At 47.6% G+C, this 15769-nt stretch overlaps 1 protein-coding gene across 1 annotated transcript in view; it reads left to right on the top strand.

The window, feature by feature from the left end:
• The window catches only part of LOC140319797 (aryl hydrocarbon receptor-like), a 42521-nt gene that overhangs the window by 22320 nt on the left and 4432 nt on the right, over positions 1-15769 (top strand). Inside the window, exons 3-10 of the mRNA XM_072397585.1 lie at positions 5124-5230; positions 5879-5968; positions 6045-6159; positions 6289-6416; positions 6503-6699; positions 6833-6942; positions 7679-7820; positions 10112-11708. Of these exons, the coding sequence (XP_072253686.1) occupies positions 5124-5230; positions 5879-5968; positions 6045-6159; positions 6289-6416; positions 6503-6699; positions 6833-6942; positions 7679-7820; positions 10112-11708 (2486 nt within the window). The remainder of the gene's footprint in view (positions 1-5123; positions 5231-5878; positions 5969-6044; positions 6160-6288; positions 6417-6502; positions 6700-6832; positions 6943-7678; positions 7821-10111; positions 11709-15769) is intronic.

Genomic DNA, 15769 nt, shown 5'->3' with positions numbered 1-15769 from the left:
TTTTATGAAGCTTTTCTTCTTTTCCTTTTTATGAAGCTTTTCTTCTTCTCTTCCTTTATATGAAGCTTTTCTTCTTCTCTTCCTTTTTATGAAGCTTTTCTTCTTCTCTTCCTTTTTCTGAAGCTTTTCTTCTTCTCTTCCTTTTTATGAAGCTTTTCTTCTTTTCCTTTTTATGAAGCTTTTCTTCTTCTCTTCCTTTTTATGAAGCTTTTCTTCTTCTTTTCCTTTTTATGAAGCTTTTCTTCTTTTCCTTTTTATGAAACTTTTCTTCTTTTCTTTTTATGACACTTTTCTTCTTTTCCTTTTTGATGCTTTTCTTCTTCTCTTCCTTTTTATGAAACTTTTCTTCTTTTCTTTTTATGACACTTTTCTTCTTTTCCTTTTTGATGCTTTTCTTCTTCTCTTCCTTTTTATGATGCTTTTCTTCTTCTCTTCCTTTTTATGAAACTTTTCTTCTTTTCTTTTTATGACACTTTTCTTCTTTTCCTTTTTGATGCTTTTCTTCTTCTCTTCCTTTTTATGAAGCTTTTCTTCTTCTCTTCCTTTTTATGACGCTTTTCTTCTCTTCCTTTTTATGAAACTTTTCTTCTTTTCTTTTTATGACACTTTTCTTCTTTTCCTTTTTGATGCTTTTCTTCTTCTCTTCCTTTTTATGAAACTTTTCTTCTCTTCCTTTTTATGATGCTTTTCTTCTTCTCTTCCTTTTTATGAAGCTTTTCTTCTTTTCCTTTCTGAAGCTTTTCTTCTTCTCTTCCTTTTTGATGCTTTTCTTCTTCTCTTCCTTTTTATGAACCTTTTCTTCTTCTCTAAATATGAATCAAACACAGCAACAGAACCGTGGTTTCTGTCATGCAGAAAGAACTTTGTTACCAACTATAAATAAACAAAAGGATCTCCACAAAGATCAGTTCTGTGTAAATATTTTCTACACATGTCAGACGGAACCTTGTAATAAGTCATTTCATTTGGTCGTAGAGGAACATGAACATAAAAACCCCGTCAGGTTGTATAAATACTCGTATTTCAGCACATTGTTGTTGCATAAATCGTCACAGCGGCTGGATGTTTTGTAATGTCAGTAAATTCCTATGATTCCTGCTGTTTTTTGAGCAGCTGATGCCTTCAACGAGCAGCTTTGCCTTCTGGACATGTAGAACGGATCAGCCTGAAGGTCTGTGGTAAATCAGGAGGATTTAACTGATACGTTTCCGTGTTGCCTTCACTGCACAAGCAGCTTTCCTTCCGGGCTCTCAGAGAAATGAGCCTTTCTGCTCCGGTTCTGCTCCGGTTCTGCCCCGACCGAACCAGAGTCAGTCGCTGCTGCTGCTTTATTCTCTGACATCTGTGTTTGTTTTGGACTTCATCACAACTTCATCCCCTAAATCCCATAAAGAGACAGAAACAGCAGTCAGTTCTGCTGTCTGAGTACAGCAGAAAACCCAAAGATTCCAGATTTTCCTCCTCAAACGTCGGTGTAACCTGACACCAAGAGAGGCCCGTTTCAGCATCGAACTGCAGCTTCCTGTTTTGGCTCATTATGGGATGGATGGAAGTGCAGAGCAGGCTTTTGATGCAGGACAAACATCTCGATTCGTTCAAGGAAAGAGGACGAAGCTTTCCAGGGTTTCATTGGGTTTCTGCTCTGACTCAGAAGTGAAGCTTGTGTCTGTAAAACCTGAAGAAAAGCTGGAAAAACTCGTTCATTTTGGGCTGTTTTTGAGAAACGGGTGAAAAAGGAAAAAGTAAAATGCTGCAGAGGTTTTAGGATGTGCTGCAGAGTCGAGGCGCTAAAACTCAGGAGAGAAAAAGGAAATGCTGTCACGGGCTGGAGGGCTGCCAGACTCAGAGAAGTAGTATAAAGCATGCCAGCGATGCACGGGGGAATATTATCTTGATTTGAAAACATTTAGTTCCAGTAGATCCTGAACAGAGATCTCTGTTCTCACGCAGATGTGCAGGAAGGGGCGGAGCTTCCAGCAGCAAGCCTGAATAATGTCCTGAAAGCGTTTCTGTGAGCAGAAACAAAGGTTTGGAGGCGCTGCTGCTTCGCTTTTACATGTGTGACACCGGTTTGTTCTCCAGAGTCGGTTCACAGAAGAGGAGGTGTGTGTTACCAGGGTTACCAGGGTTACCAGGGTTATCAGGGTTACCAGGGTTACCAGGGTTACCAGGGTTACCTGGCAGGTGCCGCCTTTCTTTGATTTTTACGCTCGTTGCTGCCTTTTATAGATGGAAGAAGCAACCTTGACCTTTTGCAGCGAAAGGTCAACAGACACAGTGCAGAAAAGGCCTGGTGATGATCCGGTAACTGGAAATAAGACTCCTCACCTCAGCAAGGTGGGAACTCAGGACTTTCTGAGAGGTTCTTGCTTTATTTATTTAGAATTAGTTCCAGCTTGAAAGCGACAGGCCTCCAAAGTACGCCGAGGACCAAGTTTACGAAGCTAAACTGGGCTGTTACTTCAGCTTCATCTGCAGCGTTTTCATTTTAAACACATTACAGTTAATGATTAATATCGATGCTTTTAAAGGGACCGATGGCGGCAAAATGAGCAGAAGGTGGTCGTGTTTGTTGTTAGTGAGCGGAGAACAAAACCAAGAAATAAACATTTAAAATGGACCGGATGGTAGATGCTGTTGTTGTTGGTTTGTTTTACCGTCCTATTCAATTCAGTTCAATTCAGTTCAATTCAATTCAGTTCAGTTCAGTTCAGTTCAATTAAATTCAATTCAGTTCAGTTCAGTTCAATTAAATTCAATTCAGTTCAGTTCAGTTCAGTTCAGTTCAATTCAATTCAGTTCAATTCAGTTCAGTTCAATTAAATTCAGTTCAGTTCAATTCAATTCAGTTCAGTTCAATTAAATTCAGTTCAATTCAGTTCAGTTCAATTAAATTCAGTTCAGTTCAGTTCAATTAAATTCAGTTCAATTCAGTTCAGTTCAATTCAAGTCAGTTCAATTCAGTTCAATTCAATTCAGTTCAATTCAGTTCAATTCAACTCAGTTCAGTTCAATTCAGTTCAATTCAACTCAACTCAACTCAACTCAGTTCAGTTCAAGTCAATTCAGTTCAATTCAATTCAGTTCAATTCAGTTCAGTTCAAGTCAGTTCAATTCAGTTCAGTTCAGTTCAATTCATTTCAACTCAATTCAGTTCACTTCAGTTCAGTTTTATTTGTAGAGCCAAATTACAACCAATGCCATCTCAGGTCACCACAGAGAAATAATCCAAAATGAGGCTGAGCAGCAGGACTGAAAACATCAAAGCTGAATTTTAAATGGACTTTAACTCGTATTGGAAGGTTAAACAGCTGCATTAAAATCATCCAGGTCCAACATCAGTTTTATTTGTCTGGAGCGCAGTGCATTCTGGGACCACCCCAGGTGGGTAAAATGGGCGGAGCAAGAACATATCGGGCATTTTAAAATGCATGAAAAGGTGCTGGACTGACACACCCAGATGATCCAGCTGGGTTTGAATCCCTGCTGCATGGAAACGCTCAGCTGGACTCAGATGGACCAGGTTAGAGGCAGCCCCAGTCAGTAACTGGATTCAGTGGTCCTGTGGTCCAGTTCGATGCTCCAGTCTGATGACATGCTGGGATTTGACTTGAAGGTCAGAGCCACCTGATGAAGAATCTGTCTCAGGTGTTGGTTCTGTCTGATAACCAGTGGCTCACCTGCTCAGATAGCAGCAGATCTAACAGTGCAGTGGGCTGCATGCAGCTGTATTCTGACAGAGTCCACTCTTCTGTGAGATGGCTGCTAACCTGTTCTGGCTGCTCTGCAGTGTGTCAGGCCGCTGAGCTGAGCCTTGTGTAAACACTGTGAGGAGCAGCGTTCGGGGCCCCTTCCTCCTGAAAGACGTTGCGTGACAGAGCTGCACGGAGGCTGAGCTGGGAGAGGCCGTATCCTGGGATTTTCCTGCCGTGGCCGTCCAGATAAGGCAGGCTCCTGGTGGCTGTTGCCTGTAAAACTTCCCCCAAAGGCAGATGCCCGATAAAGTGTGTGCGCCTGTTCTGGGGGGGGCAACAGTGGAGGCTTGCTTTGCAGTTTCTGTGATGCAGCATAGTGTTTGGCGTCCTGTCCGCCGTCTGCAGCGGAACAGCAAAGCTCCTCTGTGAGCGTGACCTGGCATGTCGGAGAACAATGAGGAACATTGAGAGGCGGCTTTCCCCGTTTGATAGGCTGCGCTTTCAGGAGATGCCGAGGCAGGTCCAAAGCAAACAGTGAACAAACGGCGCTGGAAGAGTATCGGTTAGCTCACACAGCCCCGAGAAGGCTGCCAGGTTTCTGTAATCCAGTACCTGACGCCGGTCGTCTAAACTGGCTTTGTTCTCCGGCAGCTCACCGATGTGCCGTTTCTTTAAGTTACCGGACTTGTCTCAGGTGTTTTCGGTGGCTGGAGAACAGTTTCCCCTCCAGATGTGGACGAGGAGAACCCCAAACTGGGCCAGAACACAGAGTTATTGATCCCTGCAGGGAAACTTCTTCACCAGCAGTTCAAAGGACTGCGACGCAGACAGAACTAATAAAGACTAAAGAAAGATGGCTTTTCCTGAGTGGCACTCAGTTACAGAGAAGAACATTTATTTGTTGTTTCAAGTGAAGTTGATTCAGGATCCGAGGGAAGAAAGAAAAGGCTGTGGGCGCTGATGTTTCAGCTGAGACCACGTGATCGTTTTTCTGTTCACGTGGAAGGTTGTGTGCCCTCAGAGATGCTCCTCTGCACACATCTGGTGTAAAAACCTGGTTATTGTTGCCAGTCTGAGCTTATTCTCTTTTTCACTGCACCTTCTTCCTCTTTCTGATGCTCAGCTTCACTTTTAATAGGTTGTTTCAAGCTGTGAGAAAACCCTGAAAAGCTTAAAAATCAGCAGTTATTGGTAAGACGTTGCTTCAGGGATGAAACGTGTTAAAAATGGAGTTATATAGCAGGTTCTACACAGTGGAACCCTCCTGTAATGTGAATGTAATTCAGAGTGAAACTTAGAGATGTGAAGAGGTGGAACAGATTAAGGTCTGTGAGCAGCACCCGGTTCAGCCCACCGCAGCTTTTTGGCTTTTTCGTCCTGCAGATGTTTGGATGCTGCTGTGCTGACGGCTTCTTTCTTTCCCCGCAGCGACCATGAAGAGCGGTAACAGCAGCTGGTTGTCTCTCGGCGTGAACGGGCAGAACGGGAAGAACGTGGACGCCGGCGCTTTGTCTGAAGGAGACCTGCTGCTGCAGGTATGATCCTCCTGATGTCGTCACTCTGTTAGAAACAGCTGGAAACGCTCCAAACGCCAGCATCAGCTGCTTCCTTCTGCTCTCAGAACACGTTTTTACTGTGAATCAGAAGCAGATTTAACACCAGCCTCAGTCAGACTGACTCAGTAATTAGATTTTTGAGTAAAATACCGAGTGTTTGTCTTGTTTTGCTGAAACTACTTCAGAAAGTTCACAAGCATCAACTTGCAGCTCTGAGCTCATCTTCCAGCTCCGTTGTTCATTGTTCTCTCTTGAATTAAGCAGACGAGACAGCTGTCTCTGCTTTTTAATGGTCACAGCTTTGGTTTGGTTGGACTCCATCTGAGCGGTTCTTTGGTCCAGAGTCGGTTCTGCTGAAGCATCCCTTTCTGGGCCTGGAGGCAGGAAGCAAAAAGGGCCGGTTCTGAACTCGGTCCTGGCTCTGAACCAGAACTGTGAGTGTTTTTGGTGGAAAAAACACGGGATTGAACAGAGAGGAAGCAAAGAGAAGGCCTCGCTGTCACAGTGCACGTTTTTCTCAGATGGTGCTGAAGAAGTCCACAAAGGCGCCACTAAAAGTCGATAAAGTAGAAGAAGTTGGAGGCAGAAGCCCGTTGGACTCATCCTGTGCATGTGTCTCCTGTTCAGGCCCTGAACGGCTTTGTGATCGTGGTCACATCGGACGGGCTGGTGTTTTACGCCTCTCCCACAATCAAAGACTACCTGGGCTTCCACCAGGTGAGTTTCATCACGTCTGCATTCACCACCAAAAGAGTTGGGGTTTAGTTGCTGAGGTTCTGCTCTGCTGTCGCAGTCCGACGTGGTCCACCAGAGCGTGTTCGAGCTCATCCACACCGATGATCGGACCTTGTTCAGAGAGCAGCTGCACTTCGCTCTGAACCCTACGCCTGTGGCGGTGGACGGAGAAGGTAAAGGCGTTGCTTCCGTGTCGTTTAACCCATCCTACAGACCCATTAGAATCTAAATCTGATGTTTGTGTCTTCAGTTGAGCAGGAGTCAGACTGCAGCTCATGTTTTATCTCTTCCTGCCTTCTCAGTATCGCAGAGCTGTGATAAGATGGTGATGTACAGTCCTGAGCAGCTTCCCCCTGAAAACTCCTCCTTCCTGGAGAGGAGCTTCGTGTGTCGTTTCCGCTGCCTCCTGGACAACTCCTCCGGCTTCCTGGTGCGTCTGAACTCAACAAATGGAAAATAACTACAGATAAGACCAACAACGACACAGTTTGTGACGCGTCTTCTTGTCCGAAACAGGCGATGAAGTTTCAGGGGCGACTGAAGTACCTCCACGGCCAAAACCTTTCGAGGGACAACGGGAGCCGGCATCAGCTGGCACTGTTCGCCATCGCCATACCCGTCCAGCCTCCGTCCATCGTGGAGATCAGAGCCAAAATGCTCCTCTTTCAGACCAAGCACAAGCTGGACTTCACTCCCTGCGGTGTGGATAGCAGGTGAGTTCTTATCGGCTCAGGTTCCAAAGACTCCTGATGAACTCCCGGGTTTTGATTGGCTGAAAATGAGCTGAAATCAAAGTGCGTTTCTTGTAAATTCATCCTCAGGTTTGGTCTTTTTGTGTCTCTCCAGGGGGATGATCATCCTGGGTTATTCAGAGACTGAGCTGTGTACGAAAGGCTCCGGCTACCAGTTCATCCATGCCGCTGATATGATGTACTGCGCTGAAAACCATCTCCGCAGTAAGCTTTAAAGCTTTAACTCACAGGGAAACCCAGCAGCCAATGCCTTTCAGACACGTATTCAGCACGTTTAACGATGTTTTATAGAAAATATCTTTAGTTTTATCTGGTGTTGGACATTTCCAACATAATTTGTCGTCAGTTATCACACCTATAAATCCGGTTCCTGTTTCTTCGTTATTCATCATCATTTTGACCTTATTTTGACTAAATATGCTGATTTATTTTCCCACTGTACTCAAAAGCTGTTTTATTTGAGCAAAATAAATCAGTGTCATCAGCAAATAAATGAACTTTGACACCGTAGACGTATCACATTGATCGTTATGTACAATACAAACAGCTTGGAGCCCAACACGAAGCCCTGTGGTACCCCACAGGTCACATTCGTCCATCTTTTTCATCAGTGATCCCTGATCGATGGTGTCGGAGGCTTTTTTCCTTGTTATTAAGTCTTTTTACAGCCTTTGAACTCATCGAGCCTGTGTAAGAACACCTTCTCTAACATGTGGGAGAACTGGGAAAGAAGTTTTATCTCCACTTTGATAAATTGGTGTGACTTTTATTGTAATGGAGAGCAGATTTCTTTCCATGCTTAAAGAGTATTTTATCATATTATTCTTGGTGTTTAGCAGCTGTTTGTTGTCAGAAATCTGCTAATTAGCAGGTGAAACGACGTAAACATGAGCGAGAGTTGGTGTTTCCTTCATCTGTGTGTGTTTGTGTGTGTTTACAGTGATTAAAACAGGTGAGAGCGGTCTGACTATGTTCAGACTCCTCAGTAAGGTGGGAACCTGGGTGTGGGTGAAGTCCAACGCCAAGCTGATCTACAAAGGAGGAAGACCCGAGTTCATCATCGCGTACCAGAGGGCTCTGACGTGAGTGTTTGACTTTTAATAAACTCGACAGCAGCTGCCAGGACTCAGGGAGGCTTGGACCTTGGTGTTGATGTTTCTGTTTCTGTATTTATCAGACGCTTTTATCCAAAGCGACTTACAACTGAATATATAACAGCTTTATAAAAAGCTAACAATAAGCTAACAAAAAGCTAACAATAAGCTCCATAGAAGGAACCCAGGAGTCCGACTCTGTCAGAGGGGACAGAGTAGAGATAGGGTGCAGGCATAGAAGGAAGTGCAGAAAGATAAAGTGCAGAGATAGAGGGGGGAGGGAAGTACAAGGTAAGTGCTGGGATAGGAGATGCTCTCTGAAGAGCTGGGTTTTCAGGAGCTTCTTGAAGATAGACAGGGACGCCCCTGTTCTGGTAGCGCTCGGTAGGTCATTCCACCATCGTGGGACGACACATGAACAGAGTTTGGATTGTCTTAGGCGTGGTGTAGGAGCTGCTAGACGACAATCCTGGGACCAACGGAGGGACCCAGTTGGGACAGAAGCCTTTGCAAGAGCATCCAAGCAGATGGAGCCGTTCCATTAAGCTCTTTGTAGCTAACATCAGGGACTTGGATCTGATGCGGGCGGCTAAGGGCAGCCAGAGGAGCTCAATGAACAGAGGGGGGGCGTGTTCTTTTAGGCTGATCCAAGACCAGACGCACCGCCGCGTTCTGGACCATCTGCAGAGGTTTCACAGGCTGGAGACCAGTTAGGAGACCAGTTAGGAGACCAGTTAGGAAACCAGTTAGGAGAGCAGTTAGGAGACCAGTTAGGAGACCAGTTAGGAAATCAGTTAGGAGACCAGTTAGGAGACCAGTTAGGAGACCAGTTAGGAGAGCAGTTAGGAGAGCAGTTAGGAGACCAGTTAGGAGACCAGTTAGGAGACCAGTTAGGAAACCAGTTAGGAGACCAGTTAGGAAACCAGTTAGGAAACCAGTTAGGAAACCAGTTAGGAAACCAGTTAGGAGACCAGTTAGCAGACCAGTTAGGAAACCAGTTAGGAGACCAGTTAGCAGACCAGTTAGGAAACCAGAGGAGACCAGTTAGCAGACCAGTTAGGAAACCAGTTAGGAGACCAGTTAGGAAACCAGTTAGCAGACCAGTTAGGAAACCAGTTAGGAGACCAGTTAGGAAACCAGTTAGGAGACCAGTTAGGAGACCAGTTAGGAAACCAGTTAGGAGACCAGTTAGGAGACCAGTTAGGAAACCAGTTAGGAGACCAGTTAGGAAACCAGTTAGGAGACCAGTTAGGAGACCAGTTAGGAAACCAGTTAGGAGACCAGTTAGGAAACCAGTTAGGAAACCAGTTAGGAGAGCAGTTAGGAGAGCAGTTAGGAGACCAGTTAGGAGAGCAGTTAGGAGACCAGTTAGGAAACCAGTTAGGAGACCAGTTAGGAAACCAGTTAGGAGACCAGTTAGGAGACCAGTTAGGAAACCAGTTAGGAAACCAGTTAGGAAACCAGTTAGGAGACCAGTTAGGAGACCAGTTAGGAGACCAGTTAGGAAACCAGTTAGGAGAGCAGTTAGGAAACCAGTTAGGAGAGCAGTTAGGAGACCAGTTAGGAGACCAGTTAGGAAACCAGTTAGGAGACCAGTTAGGAGACCAGTTAGGAGACCAGTTAGGAAACCAGTTAGGAGACCAGTTAGGAGACCAGTTAGGAAACCAGTTAGGAGACCAGTTAGGAGACCAGTTAGGAAACCAGTTAGGAAACCAGTTAGGAGAGCAGTTAGGAGAGCAGTTAGGAGACCAGTTAGGAAACCAGTTAGGAGACCAGTTAGGAAACCAGTTAGGAGACCAGTTAGGAGACCAGTTAGGAAACCAGTTAGGAGACCAGTTAGGAGACCAGTTAGGAGACCAGTTAGGAAACCAGTTAGGAAACCAGTTAGGAGAGCAGTTAGGAAACCAGTTAGGAGACCAGTTAGGAGACCAGTTAGGAGACCAGTTAGGAAACCAGTTAGGAAACCAGTTAGGAAACCAGTTAGGAGAGCAGTTAGGAAACCAGTTAGGAGAGCAGTTAGGAGACCAGTTATGAGACCAGTTAGGAAACCAGTTAGGAGACCAGTTAGGAAACCAGTTAGGAGACCAGTTAGGAGACCAGTTAGGAAACCAGTTAGGAGACCAGTTAGGAGACCAGTTAGGAGACCAGTTAGGAAACCAGTTAGGAAACCAGTTAGGAGAGCAGTTAGGAAACCAGTTAGGAGAGCAGTTAGGAGAGCGTTGCAGTAGTGAAGGCGGGAGATGACCATGATGTAACGCGTGATGTTGACTGTGTTGCAGGAACGCTGAGGGCGAGGAATGTCTGCAGCAGCGCAGGCTGCAGCTGCCCTTCAGCTGCGCCACGGGGGAGGCCATCCTCTACGACACGGGCCCCACCATCGGCGTCACGCAGTTCGAGTCCAACAAAACGTCCAGCGGCAAAGACATGAAGAAGGACACGATGCCCAGCTCTCTGCTGGACTGCTTCTTGGTTCAGGATCAGAGCGTCTACACGCAGGCGGCGGACTCTCCGCTGCCCGTGGATCAGGTGTTCATGGACAGCCGCGCCTTGGTCAGTTTTGCCAGCGACTCGTGGCAGGAGAGCGAGGCAGCGGCCCCAGCAGGTGAGCCCGTGGTGGTGAAGGATGAGGCCAAGCAGTCCACCGTGGCTTTTCTCGACAGCCTGGAGAAATGCACACGGAACGGTGACTTTGATGCGGTTTTGGATCATCTGGAAATGGACGATGCGGAGCTGATGGAGTGGGAAAATGCCATCAAGAGATTCAGTCACGGCGAAGATCGGCAGAGGAGCGTGGGATCCGAGCTGGACAGCATCTTCACAAACGACATTTTAGACTATATTGATACGTTTTTCCAGGAGAAGGGGGAGGACTGTCTGAGCAACGTTTCCGCCGGCTGCCTCTCGGGCATCGACAGCTTCCCGTCCGCCGACCTGTGCGAGCCGCAGCTCTTCCAGACTCTAGCTTCTGATCACGCTTTCTCCCCGGCGAACGGCCTTTACGCTCAGCAGCAGCAGGTCGCGGCCGGTGGAGCCGTGACTCGAGGGCAAAGCCTGGTCAAACCCTCCCCCCAAACTCCAGAGTCGATGGGTCAGGCTGACGGCGGCCTGCCGCCGCTGCAGCAGCTGCAGCTGCAGGACATCTTCAGCCCGTCCATAGAGCTGCCAGAGCTCACGGTTCCGAACATATCAGCTGATTTCACCACTTTCCAGCCCTGCCAGCAGCCATCGCTGAGGCCCACGGGCCGCCCTCAGGCCGGTTCTGTTCGTGTCCAGCAGCCAAACCAGCTGCTGCAGAGCTCTGCTCAACCAGCCAGTGCAGCTCCAGCCGTCGCTGACATTCTGCGCCCCTCGGGTCCTCGCAGAGACTTTAGCTCCCCGAGCACGTCTACGGTCCCCGCTGGCTTCCCGACTCCACCCCTTCAGGAGAATCGGCTCCTGAACGGCTCGCTCCAGCAGTGGCCTCAGAGCCAGCCGCCGCACGCCGGCGTCCTGCAGAACGGACATGAGACGCTGCCTGCCTTCCAGGGCCCAAACCCAGAGAGCCAAACATTCCCATATGCTGGATTCTGGCCGCAGGACGTCCCCAGACTGAACCACGCTGAGCGGGGGGGTCACGCCGCCCCTCAGGCCGCCGCTCAGAGCAGCTGCATGTACGAGCAGAGCTTCGCCGCGGGCATCAGCGGCGCCAACGTGTCTCTGGATCAGAGTCCTCAGGGGCCCGGCTTCTCTCAGTGGAGTCGCAGCGAGTCTGGGGGGGGAGCAGCCATCATCCCAGAGAACGCCAACATCGGCCGTCTGACTGCGGCGCCCGGGATGGCGTCTACAGAGCACCCACGCAACATTCAGCACTACCTGGACAACAACACACACACACAGGTAAACCTCACACACACACACAGGTAAACCTCACACACACACACACAGGTAAACCTCACACACACACACACAGGTAAACCTCACACACACACACAGGTAAACCTCACACACACACACACAGGTAAACCTCACACACACACACACAGGTAAACCTCACACACACACAGGTAAACCTCACACACACACAGGTAAACCTCACACACACACACAGGTAAACCTCACACACACACACAGGTAAACCTCACACACACACACAGGTAAACCTCACACACACACACAGGTAAACCTCACACACACACAGGTAAACCTCACACACACACACAGGTAAACCTCACACACACACACAGGTAAACCTCACACACACACACAGGTAAACCTCACACACACACACAGGTAAACCTCACACACACACAGGTAAACCTCACACACACACAGGTAAACCTCACACACACACACAGGTAAACCTCACACACACACAGGTAAACCTCACACACACACACACAGGTAAACCTCACACAGGTAAACCTCACACACACACACAGGTAAACCTCACACACACACACAGGTAAACCTCACACACACACACACACAGGTAAACCTCACACACACACACAGGTAAACCTCACACACACACACAGGTAAACCTCACACACACACACACAGGTAAACCTCACACACACACACAGGTAAACCTCACACACACACACAGGTAAACCTCACACACACACAGGTAAACCTCACACACACACACAGGTAAACCTCACACACACACAGGTAAACCTCACACACACACACAGGTAAACCTCACACACACACACACAGGTAAACCTCACACACACACAGGTAAACCTCACACACACACACACAGGTAAACCTCACACACACACACACACAGGTAAACCTCACACACACACAGGTAAACCTCACACACACACACAGGTAAACCTCACACACACACAGGTAAACCTCACACACACACAGGTAAACCTCACACACACACACAGGTAAACCTCACACACACACACAGGTAAACCTCACACACACACACAGGTAAACCTCACACACACACACAGGTAAACCTCACACACACACACACAGGTAAACCTCACACACACACAGGTAAACCTCACACACACACACAGGTAAACCTCACACACACACACAGGTAAACCTCACACACACACACACAGGTAAACCTCACACACACACACAGGTAAACCTCACACACACACACACAGGTAAACCTCACACACACACACACAGGTAAACCTCACACACACACACAGGTAAACCTCACACACACACACAGGTAAACCTCACACACACACACACAGGTAAACCTCACACACACACACAGGTAAACCTCACACACACACACAGGTAAACCTCACACACACACACAGGTAAACCTCACACACACACACACAGGTAAACCTCACACACACACAGGTAAACCTCACACACACACAGGTAAACCTCACACACACACACAGGTAAACCTCACACACACACACAGGTAAACCTCACACACACACACACAGGTAAACCTCACACACACAGGTAAACCTCACACACACACACACAGGTAAACCTCACACACACACAGGTAAACCTCACACACACACACAGGTAAACCTCACACACACACAGGTAAACCTCACACACACACAGGTAAACCTCACACACACACACAGGTAAACCTCACACACACACACAGGTAAACCTCACACACACACACACAGGTAAACCTCACACACACACACAGGTAAACCTCACACACACACAGGTAAACCTCACACACACACACAGGTAAACCTCACACACACACACAGGTAAACCTCACACACACACACAGGTAAACCTCACACACACACAGGTAAACCTCACACACACACACACACAGGTAAACCTCACACACACACAGGTAAACCTCACACACACACACAGGTAAACCTCACACACACACAGGTAAACCTCACACACACACAGGTAAACCTCACACACACACACAGGTAAACCTCACACACACACAGGTAAACCTCACACACACACAGGTAAACCTCACACACACACACACACAGGTAAACCTCACACACACACACAGGTAAACCTCACACACACACAGGTAAACCTCACACACACACACAGGTAAACCTCACACACACACACACACAGGTAAACCTCACACACACACACAGGTAAACCTCACACACACACAGGTAAACCTCACACACACACACAGGTAAACCTCACACACACACACACACAGGTAAACCTCACACACACACACAGGTAAACCTCACACACACAGGTAAACCTCACACACACACAGGTAAACCTCACACACACACAGGTAAACCTCACACACACACAGGTAAACCTCACACACACACACAGGTAAACCTCACACACACACACAGGTAAACCTCACACACACACACACAGGTAAACCTCACACACACACACAGGTAAACCTCACACACACACAGGTAAACCTCACACACACACACAGGTAAACCTCACACACACACACAGGTAAACCTCACACACACACACAGGTAAACCTCACACACACACAGGTAAACCTCACACACACACACACACACAGGTAAACCTCACACACACACAGGTAAACCTCACACACACACACAGGTAAACCTCACACACACACAGGTAAACCTCACACACACACAGGTAAACCTCACACACACACACAGGTAAACCTCACACACACACAGGTAAACCTCACACACACACACACACAGGTAAACCTCACACACACACACAGGTAAACCTCACACACACACAGGTAAACCTCACACACACACACAGGTAAACCTCACACACACACACACACAGGTAAACCTCACACACACACACAGGTAAACCTCACACACACACAGGTAAACCTCACACACACACACAGGTAAACCTCACACACACACACACACAGGTAAACCTCACACACACACACAGGTAAACCTCACACACACAGGTAAACCTCACACACACACAGGTAAACCTCACACACACACACAGGTAAACCTCACACACACACAGGTAAACCTCACACACACACAGGTAAACCTCACACACACACAGGTAAACCTCTCACACACACACACAGGTAAACCTCACACACACACACAGGTAAACCTCACACACACACACAGGTAAACCTCACACACACACACAGGTAAACCTCACACACACACACACAGGTAAACCTCACACACACACAGGTAAACCTCACACACACACAGGTAAACCTCACACACACACACAGGTAAACCTCACACACACACACAGGTAAACCTCACACACACACACACAGGTAAACCTCACACACACAGGTAAACCTCACACACACACACACAGGTAAACCTCACACACACACAGGTAAACCTCACACACACACACAGGTAAACCTCACACACACACAGGTAAACCTCACACACACACAGGTAAACCTCACACACACACACAGGTAAACCTCACACACACACACAGGTAAACCTCACACACACACACACAGGTAAACCTCACACACACACACAGGTAAACCTCACACACACACAGGTAAACCTCACACACACACACAGGTAAACCTCACACACACACACAGGTAAACCTCACACACACACACAGGTAAACCTCACACACACACAGGTAAACCTCACACACACACACACACAGGTAAACCTCACACACACACAGGTAAACCTCACACACACACACAGGTAAACCTCACACACACACAGGTAAACCTCACACACACACAGGTAAACCTCACACACACACACAGGTAAACCTCACACACACACAGGTAAACCTCACACACACACAGGTAAACCTCACACACACACACACACAGGTAAACCTCACACACACACACAGGTAAACCTCACACACACACAGGTAAACCTCACACACACACACAGGTAAACCTCACACACACACACACACAGGTAAACCTCACACACACACACAGGTAAACCTCACACACACACAGGTAAACCTCACACACACACACAGGTAAACCTCACACACACACACACACA

This window comes from Leuresthes tenuis, unplaced genomic scaffold (genome assembly GCF_036924035.1).
Source record: "Leuresthes tenuis unplaced genomic scaffold, fLeuTen1.0.hap1 SCAF_12, whole genome shotgun sequence".
Classification (NCBI taxonomy): Eukaryota; Metazoa; Chordata; class Actinopteri; order Atheriniformes; family Atherinopsidae; genus Leuresthes; species Leuresthes tenuis.
This window is presented reverse-complemented; position numbering and strand designations above follow the sequence as displayed.